Consider the following 10,042-nt stretch of genomic DNA (forward strand, 5'->3'; position numbering starts at 1 on the left):
TAACAGTTTTCTTTCCTTTTTTTCTCTTCTCTTAACTGAATAGTCCTGTCTTTAAGTATAATACAATGTAAAGTCCTTTTCCTGCACCATTTTAAGGCTTCAAAACATGCATTTTTACTGCATGTGTTTGGAGAAATAACACAATCAATGGCCCAGAATTGTACTTTATAGACTATGAATCTTGGTGCTTGGAGAAATACACACTGGCTAAGCCGGACAGGTTATATGCCTTTTTTGGAGCCCTTTTTTTCAATATTTATTAAAATGTCACTAGTTTTTTAAACAAACCACTAGAATGCTTTCCCCAGAGCTACGGGTTTGGATTAGGGAGCACAACCCTAAAACGGCCGCAGATGCAGCTGACCTGGCTGATGTGTTTGTTGCTGCCAGGCGGAAGAAGCAGCCATGGAGCTTCACTGCCTGGAAGACATCTGAGGACCCCAAAGGGCACGGTGTGTCTCGGTCAACACAGAGGTTGGACTCAACATGGTAAGGCTCCTATAAGGGAGAAACCAACAGAGCTGAACTCAAATGTTAAACCCTACAAGAGACTCATTTGTTACTCGTGTGGTGAAGAGGGACACACTTGTTCCAAAAATCCTGTTTACTGAAGAGATGACTCAGCGTTTACTGAAAAGAGTTCATCCTACAAACTGATCATAAAGCCCTGACGTGGATGGCAGGGATGAAGGATGCCAACGGCCGCATCACCAGATGGTACCTGGCAATGCAGCCATATAACTACACCATCCAGCACATTCCTGGCCGGGACAACACTACTGCGGACTTCCCATCATGCCCTCATGGCGTGATTCCAGAAGGAGGGGAATGTGTGAGGGCTACAAGCCTCACAAACGAACACACATCCTAAAGGTTATGCTTTTGTTTACATCAAACACATTTATTTGAAACAGCTTTATTTTTGCTAGATTGAGTGCACGCAATCTTGTTTAAAATATCTATTGTTACTTTTGTTGTGTGTAATCCTATTGTCAGTGTCTTGCAGCTCACCTTGCTCCTGGCAAAAGGCTGAGCTGATGGCAAACCAACAAGTCCTCCAACTCAAACGACCAAATGGGCCGATTGTTCAGGCCCTTATTATGACCAAATATGTTGTTTGTTCAAGTTGCACTTAATACGTCCTATAATTACGTTTTAAAGTTTTGGCCCTCTAGTGCTCCCGTTGAATGCAAACGTTACAGATGGTCGTTTATTCACAAATAACCCTCTCTGTAAAATCCTAAATTGTAGGATAGTTTGGCCATTAAAACGCTTTTTGATTAGATTTCTAGCGAGAAGTGTATATTGTACTTTTAGAATCCACGTCCAGTCGATATGTAGGACGTCCAAAGATATTAACAGGAGGATGTGCACAACAGACAAATTAATAAGGCTTTATTTAAACATTAAATAATACTTCAAGTTAAGGTCTTCTTTTGAATAAGAAAACATTCTATTACATTATCTTTTGTTCATTTTGTTGTGTGTAATCCTATTGTCAGTGTCTTGCAGCTCACCTTGCTCCTGGCAAAAGGCTGAGCTGATGGCAAACACCTGCATTTATAGATGTGTCAGCTAATTGGACTACGCCATTCCTCTCAAACCCTGAGGGGTGTTTAAAGAGGCCACTGCTTTTTAGAGCCTCTTCCCCCTGCACGCAACAATGGACTGGCCAGTAGTGCTATAAATTCCTGCAGTGTGGAGGGGGGGTATGTGAGTTGCTCTTGGGCAGAAGAGCACACAGGATGTCACCCATTTTTGTGACGTTTTGTTTATCCCTTAAATGATAGATTGTGTCTGTTTTTATCTACACCTTTTTGATTTTATTACCCATCTTAAAACTGTACATATATTGGGTAAATAAAATCCTTATTTTTGCACCTCAACCAGCATTCCTGATTTTTGCGTGTCCTGGTCCTTCACATATGGTGGCAGTCAATCAATCAATCAATCAATCAATCAATCAATCAATCAATCAATCAATGTTTATTATTTATAGCCCAATATAAAAAATGTTACATTTGTCTCAGTGGACTTCACAGTTTGTACAGAATATCAGTATGACAATACGACACCCTCTGTCCTTAGACCCTCACATCGTACAAGGAAAAACAGGCAGTGGTGGGATCAGCAGTATGTTTTGGATTTGTTGTACTTCATGCCCTCCGTTTCTTCCCAAACATGCAGAGGAGAGGAGAGCGAGAGGGAGAGGAATAACCATGGGCACACGAGGGCAGCAGCCAGAGCTGGAGGAACAGTCTGATTCAGAAGTGGAAGTAGCTGAAGCCGGGGCCGGGTCCGCAAACATGAGTGAGCCTATGGAGCCCACCATCAATGACCTGGTGAGTATTGCTCAGATTAATTATTATTGCATAGAGTATTGCTCAGATTAATTATTATTGCATAGAGTATTGATCAGATTAGTTATTATTATTACATAGAGTATTGCTCAGATTAGTCATTATTACAGAGAGTATTTCTCAGATTAATTATTATTTAAACTTTACTCGTCGTATTTTATATTTGAATATTTCGAAAGTTTTCCTAAAATGTTGGAATTTGCTCAAATGTCTTTCTCTCCATGATATTGTTCTCCTCCTCTCTCAGCAGAAATCTCTTACAGAAACCAAAGCGTCCACATTCATTCCTCTCTATATTCTGAAGCTTTCTACACACACACACACCGTTCACACACTCATTTATCAACAATTTATCACAAAACTTTGCAGGAAAATTATCTTTAAATTCAAACATAGCACGTACACAAATTATAAAGAAATCATATTATGAATAAATCAACAAAAACTAAACCCAACCTGAACATAATTTCTGGTATATTAACTTTAATAAATAACAATGTAATACATATTAAACATACAGGTCAATATCACCTTGCTATTGGTAGCTGAACTGTCAACACCCCAACACATATTCTTAGATAGAAACACCTCATTTTGAGCTATTTAGACTTAATTAACACTTATAGTTTCATGTCTTGTTACATGAGAATAGATCATATCTGTTAAGTGTTATTATGGGAGAATTACTATTCTTGTGGTACTGCTGCCTCATTAGGCCCATATTGAGCATATTAAGACTCATGTACAACAACTTCCTGACTTACAATCAATAATGAGTGGGGGGCGAACGCACTAACGCCACAGTCACCCCCGTCGTGCAGGCAGGATGAAAATGTCTGGCGGGCCGGATGTGGCCCGCGTGCCGCCAGTTGATGGTCACTGCTACGTGTTTCAGTAACTGAGACTTACATCCAGACAGCATATTTTTCACTGGAGAAACAAGTTTCCCGTATCTGGACAGTTCTCTACTGAGGAACTAATCAGTTCATAGCCGCGGGAAGTCATTTTGCTCAGGGGGTGCTGCTAAAAGTGGGGAAGAGGCCGCTTAAAAAAAAAAAAAAAGGCGGTGCCGGGCCGGCTGTCAGCGATACGAGCCACATACATTGTTTGTTAAAGGCGAGACACGGCAGGCAAACACATCGTTTTTCATGCACTGGTCTATTTTGAGATTTTGTGCTATTTTGATTCCATAACATGTTTTCTTTCAGGCTTTTGGAAGGAAAACGTAGAAAATACACATTTAAGGGTTTATTTTACTATAGTTTGTCTATTTGCGTCTGTAGGTTTCTCCTAAATTCACCAAAAGTTAGCATTCTAACGTAACATATAGTACCGCGACCGCTGTGTGTAGCATGTCAACAGAGGTATCGCTGGAAAGCTGTGTCTCTCCTGCACAATCTCATCGGATCCAAAGATGGTCATTTCCTTTGTATCAGCAACCAATAGTGAAAGCACAAAGGGGTCTTAAACCAATAAACAAAATCTCATTGGTTGGTGTCAATTTTTGACAACGTGATTCGTTCAGATGCGTCACGTGGTGTGCTAAAACACTTCCTGGTTAGCTTTCCGCTAGAAATTGAAATCTCAAAATGGCAAAAGAACGGCGAAAAAAACGTTCACAGAGAAGACGACAACATTACATTACATTACATGTCTCTAGTTAGACGCTTTTATCCAAAGCGACTTACAAACTCAATACTGTGGGCAATCCCCACAGGAGCAATTTGGGGTGAAGTGTCTTGCCCAGGGACAACAATTGTCACTTGCACGAAGCAAGGTTATACAAAAAACAAATGACCCCGAACATGAAATACCTTCACGGAGTGTGTCGATGCGCAAGCTGTCATCCAAAGAACAGGAGGGTTTAGCTAGCGCCTCACTGCAATCTTTAAAGGTCCTTTTCTCAAAATGAGTTTTTTCTCCTACTCTGAGTTCGAAATGTCAACTTCAGTAGCACGTAGATACACCAAACCTTCCAGTTATATTCCTATTAGGGCTGTCAGTCGATTCAAAATTGTAATCGTGATTAATCGTATGATTGTCCATAGTTAATCGCGATTAATCGCAAATTAACCGCACATTTTCTATCTGTTCTAAATGTACCTTAGAGGGATATTTTTCAAGTTTTTAATACTCTTATCAACATATGAGTGGACAAATATGCTTTATATGTGTGTTTATTATCATTTGAACAATGACAAATATTCTCATGAATATTAAACACAACAACCTCTGAACATTACAAATATTCGCCTCAATTCAACCTGGAACCTCTCTCATACAATAATACAATACAAATGGTGTGTGTGTGTGTGTGTGTGTGTGTGTGTGTGTGTGTGTGTGTGTGTGTGTGTGTGTGTGTGTGTGTGTGTGTGTGTGTGTGTGTGTGTGTGTGTGTGTGTGTGTGTGTGTGTGTGTGTGTGTGTGTGTGTGTGTGTGTGTGTGTGTGTGTGTGTGTGTGTGTGTGTGTGTGTGTGTGTGTGTGTGTGTGTGTGTGTGTGTGTGTGTGTGTGTGAGATCGTTGGAGCTATGTGCAGCTCAAGGCATATGCTCGAACGGGAGCTGCCTGGACGCTGCAATCATGTTGCGCGCACTATCCTTGCTGAGTGTGCAGACTTTTCGTACAATGTCCCACTGTCTGGCTTCCTGCATAAAGTCAAGTGCTCGGCGAAATGTCGCTCCTCTGTTTTAATTTAAACAGCTCCTTATATCCGTTAGCGCAGCTAGCTAGCACCAGATGCTAACAACAACAACAACACACGTAAGGTCTCTCTCTCACTCGCTCGCGCCACACATACACACACCCTCCCGGTCCTCCCGATGGCCAGTCGGTGCCTGCCGGTGAGCGTGGAAGTGTGGTCTGCTGCAAGCAGGCAGCAGGAGCGGGGCTGTCAGCATCAGCTTGTAGAATGTATTTTAAACTCGATGCTCTCTGAAACTACGGGGCGGCCGAGGACAAAAAATACACATGCGTTAATTGCGTTAAATTAATTAGTGGCGTTAATTTTTTTAACGCGTTATTAACACGTTATTAACACGTTATTAACACGTTATTAACGCGTTATTAACGCGTTAATAGGTATGCACCTTAAAGTTGTTTGCAATCTGCCAAAAACTGAGAGAAGAAGAAGGAGGAGGTGTCTTCACCGGAAGTGAAGTTTCCAGCTCTTTCTAACCTGGATCGAGGTGGCGCGTCTCGCTCGTTGCTACGGTTCTCTCTCTCTCTCTCTATCTCTCTCTCTCTCTCTCTCTCTCTCTCTCTCTCTCTGTGTTCCAGATAAAGTGTGTGTGAGCTCCAGCTCTCTCCCTCTGATTCCCCAGGTGCAGCCTGATTGTCCCCAGGTGCAGCCTCTCCCCAGGTGCTCCCGATCCTCAATCAGGGCCTCTATAAAGGATCTGAGGAAGGCTGCAGTGTTCTCTCTCCTTCTCCTCGGGCTGCATGTGTGCAGCATGTGTGCAGCATGTGTGCAGCATGTGTCTGTGTGAGACCTGCTATTAACCTGTATTTTGCTAACTATTAGGAGATGTGCTCGAGTGTATTGTTTTGTTTTAGTCGCTTTCTTTTATATGAAAGTTGTTTTCAGTTTACTTTGAAAATTGGCTGGTGAGTCTCTTTTGTCTATCATTGGTTAATTAAACATCACTTTGTGGCTTCAGCAGTCAGTTTCCTCTCCTTTTTCTCTCGCCTGGTTATTCTTGTGTTTTGTTACTTCCCTTTGCACCCCTAGTTTAGGAGGGAACGTAACATCAGGAAAGAACGGATTTGTTTTGTTTTATTTATTTCATTGATTTTATTGATTTATTTAAAATGTATTTGTAATAGAGCATAAGTTAAAGAGTTGGAATGATGTGATGATTCATACTCATGTACAGTAGGTGGCGGTATGCACCTTTAAGTTGTTTGCAATCCACCAAAAGCAAGAGAAGAAGCAGATCGGGCAGGGCTGCAGATCGGGTAGTGACATTTGCAGCTCTTTCTAACCTGGATCGAGGAGGCGTCTCGTCGCTACGGTTCTCTCTCTGTGTTCCTGAGAAAGTGTGTGTGAGCTCCAGCACTCCTGATCCATCATCTGTGTGTCTGGATAAACCTCTGAATGGACTCAGTGCTCTTTTTTCTGGAGCGTTTACCTCGGACTATAGGAGCTAGCTTAGCATGCTAGCTGGAAACACGTTAGCAACACTAGTCAGATTGAGAGTTTGATGGAGAGAGAAACTGTGTTTTTAACGGAGTTTGCAGGAAAAGGTGATCTAGTAAACATGAGTAAAGTCCAAATGCTGCTGTCGTTGAAGAAGCAGCGACTCACTGCTGCTGCTGAAGAGATATTTGCTCTGTTTGAAAACACGATAGCAGAACTCGAGGAGGAGCTGTCTCTTTCCAAAGAGGAGAACGAGAGACTCCAGAAACTCCTGGACGCTGTTTTACAGCCTCAGCTTCGGATACACAGAGCAGGTCTGTTCCCTTTACTCTTAATTAACACTTTAAACTCTTCAATAATACTTTATTATCACATTAATAACACTTTAGACCTTTTATCAGCACTTGCTGCAGGTAGTAGATCCTGAAGTAAAAGTACAAACACCACACCGTGAAAATACTCCATTACAAGTTAAAGTACTGCATTAATATCTTATTTAAGTAAAAGTATGTAAGTGTTATTAGACAAATGTACTTTATTATAATAATGTACGTAACGTACAATAACATTAACCTTTCTGTTGGTCGTATGGAGCTATTTCAGGGTCATGCGTTTTGATAATTAAAAAAAAATACAAATTATTTGAAAGTTAAAGTTTTTATCCTGAACTTTGAAACATACTATGATGTATTCAAAATAAAAGCATTTGAAATCATTTTTCAGGTTGAATATTATTTTGATTCAGTTCAGCAATATTTTAGAATAAAATATTTATTTTCATATTTCACTTTTATACATATTTTGATATTTGAATCCTTATTTTTTTCAGTTGCAGATTTTACGTTTTCAGATTCAAAACAATGATTTTTTTCAGTTTCAAATCTTGTTTTTTCAGGTTTCACATTGCTTTTCACCTTCAGATCGATTTCCACTTTCAGATCTTTTTTTTTCGCTTTCAAACTTTTGGCCCTGATGCTGCTTGGGGGGCGGGGCTTACCAAAGTGTAGTTTGGCATCCTGAGTGACAGGCCTCCCTCTGTCATGTTGTCTTCATGGATGTTAGGTAGTGCGACAAATAACTCTTGTGATTGGTGAGAAACCAAACAATACTCCCGTGATTGGTGAGAAACCAAACTGATACCAGCATCAAAGTTCCGTTAAGCGAACTGTTGAGCATCGTAGTTGGCAACAATCAAGGTATAAGAGAAATAATCACGGGAGTATTGTGTATAGAAAGTGTTGAGTTATATTTATCGCACCAGAAGAAAAACCCCTTTTTCATTTTTAACGAAGTGGAAAGGGGCTGGGCTACATGAGGTGAATTGAGCCAACGTAATTTGACAATTTTTCTGACTGTGTTGTTGTGGAAATTCAGCACTCGCAACAGGAAAGAACAACACAGAGGAATCAATAAAACACAAACACAGATATAGTTGATTAATTATTATTTCGTTGTACAGCAATCAATAATAATGAGGAAACATTACCTTGCACACAAGCAGCCAATAGTGGTAATGCTACAACGAGTACAAGTCTTTCACATCATATATAGCCGCTTTAATGAAGGCACATACAATTTTCCTTAGATTAGCCAATACACCCACATATGTTCCAGATGTCGAAAGGTCATTATCTCATGACCTCTTTAGGTGTCCCTGTCAGGATATGAACCACCTAACTAACAAGCCTCTTTGTACTTCCGCTCACTCGTAATAATTGCAGAAGAGACGATGGGCCTCTCTTCTCTGGAAACTGTCATTCAATAACATACGTAATTATATTGACTAGGTCCAAGACAGATATAACAGTGTGTTTCCTGTTTCCTACAGATGTCCAGCTGCTGGTGGTGGTTAAAGAAGAGCTTCTCCCTGACCAGCTGGAGTGGAGCACCAGTCTGGACCAGGAGGACCCACAGCCCCCCCCACATATTAAGCCCGAACAGGAGGAACTCAGGATCAGTCAGGAGGGAGAGCAGCTTCAGGAGCTGGAGGAGGCTGATATCACCACGTCCACTTTCACTCCTGACCCTGTGAAGAGTGAAGTTGATAAAGAGAAACCTCAGTCCTCACAGCCTCGTCAAAGACAAACTGAACACATCGAAACAGAAGCTGATGGAGATGACTGTCGAGGACCAGAACCAGCCAGGAACTCAGATCCAGAGATCAGTTTACAATCAAAGACTGAGGACAACACTGGAGACTCTTCTGAACCTGACACTGAAGACAGTGCAGATTGGAAGGAGACCAGAGAACCTGCAACAGGCTCAAACTCACTGAAAAATAGACATGAATCTGAAAATAAACCATTCAGCTGCTCAGTCTGTAAGAAAGCTTTTTCACATAGTGGAAATGTAAAGGAACACATGAGAATCCACACAGGAGAGAAACCATTTAGCTGCTCAGTTTGTGAGAAAGCTTTTTCACAGAATATACATTTAAAGGAACACATGAGAGTCCACACAGGAGAGAAACCATTTAGCTGCTTAGTTTGTGAGAAAGCTTTTTCACAGAGTGGACATTTAAAGGAACACATGAGAGTCCACACAGGAGAGAAACCCTTTAGCTGCTTAGTTTGTACCAAATCTTTTGCATTTAGTGGAAGTTTAAAAAAACACATGCGAATCCACACAGGAGAGAAACCCTTTAGCTGCTTAGTTTGTACCAAATCTTTTTCACAGAGTGGAGGTTTAAAGGAACACATGATGATCCACACAGGAGAGAAACCCTTTAGCTGCTTAGTTTGTACAAAATATTTTGCATTGAGTGGAAGTTTAAAAAAACACATGCAAATCCACACAGGAGAGAAACCACACAGCTGCTCAGTCTGTAAGAAAGCTTTTTCACAGAGGGGAACTTTAAAGGCACACATGAGAGTCCACACAGGAGAGGAAATATACAGCTGCAATGTTTGTGACAAAAGATTTAAATGGCGTAGTCATTTCAAAAGACACAAGTGTGTTGGTCGTCAGTCCTCTCAGCTTAAGGAAATTCAAACTGAGGATAATGGAGAGGCAGAGCCTCCAATCAGCAGCTCAGCTGAACACATGTAAACAGAAGCTGATGGAGAGGACAATGAATAAGTCTTATGACAGTTCACATATGAGAAAATCTGACTGACTGGATTAACAATGTTGCACAACATTCATATAAGACTTAAATTAACTCCATCTTTATCAACATAAGTGGACAATATGTTTAATGTTTTTGTCATACTGATTTTCTGATGTATACGTTAACCACTGACTGTTGATGAACCATTTTATTTTGGATTGATGGCTTCAAGTTTCCATATAGAGATAAAGGATGATTTGATGTATTGTTTTTTATTTCTAAATGTGTTGTATCATTGCTATCCTGTTAATGAGCCCTGTTTTACCTAAATGTACCTGTTATCTGATTTTTTTTTGCCCCTCTAACTGCAAGGAAATACATTTGCCTATTTTGTATCCTTGAGTGGAGTGAACCAGCTGGGCGTAAAAAAGTAGGTCTTAACTCTAACATCGGGCTTAGCTACGTCCGACTTAGTGATTCGAATTTACACCGAGTGC

At 40.7% G+C, this 10,042-nt stretch overlaps 1 protein-coding gene and 1 long non-coding RNA gene across 2 annotated transcripts; both read left to right on the forward strand.

Moving 5' to 3' along the window:
* The first annotated feature begins 1,788 nt into the window (after window positions 1-1,788).
* LOC139434534 (uncharacterized) lies at window positions 1,789-6,038 on the forward strand. Its single transcript, XR_011643876.1, has 3 exons — window positions 1,789-1,856; window positions 2,188-2,342; window positions 5,682-6,038. It is a non-coding gene; the product is annotated as an uncharacterized lncRNA (long non-coding RNA).
* A 256-nt stretch (window positions 6,039-6,294) lies between these two features.
* Window positions 6,295-9,811, forward strand: LOC117452261 (zinc finger protein 501-like). Its single transcript, XM_034090770.2, has 2 exons — window positions 6,295-6,810; window positions 8,325-9,811. The coding sequence occupies exons 1-2, from the start codon at window positions 6,561-6,563 to the stop codon at window positions 9,542-9,544; spliced, it is 1,470 nt and encodes a 489-aa protein (XP_033946661.2). The 5' UTR covers window positions 6,295-6,560; the 3' UTR covers window positions 9,545-9,811.
* The last annotated feature ends 231 nt before the right edge of the window (window positions 9,812-10,042 follow it).

This window comes from Pseudochaenichthys georgianus, chromosome 9 (assembly GCF_902827115.2).
Source record: "Pseudochaenichthys georgianus chromosome 9, fPseGeo1.2, whole genome shotgun sequence".
NCBI classification, from domain to species: Eukaryota; Metazoa; Chordata; class Actinopteri; order Perciformes; family Channichthyidae; genus Pseudochaenichthys; species Pseudochaenichthys georgianus.

Coding starts and splice junctions, on each gene's coding strand:
- LOC117452261 (XM_034090770.2), top strand. CDS start 6,561: ATGGAGAGAGAAACTGTGTTTTTAACGGAGTTTGCAGGAAAAGGTGAT. Junction 6,811..8,324: donor GCTTCGGATACACAGAGCAG/GTCTGTTCCCTT, acceptor TGTTTCCTACAG/ATGTCCAGCTGCTGGTGGTG.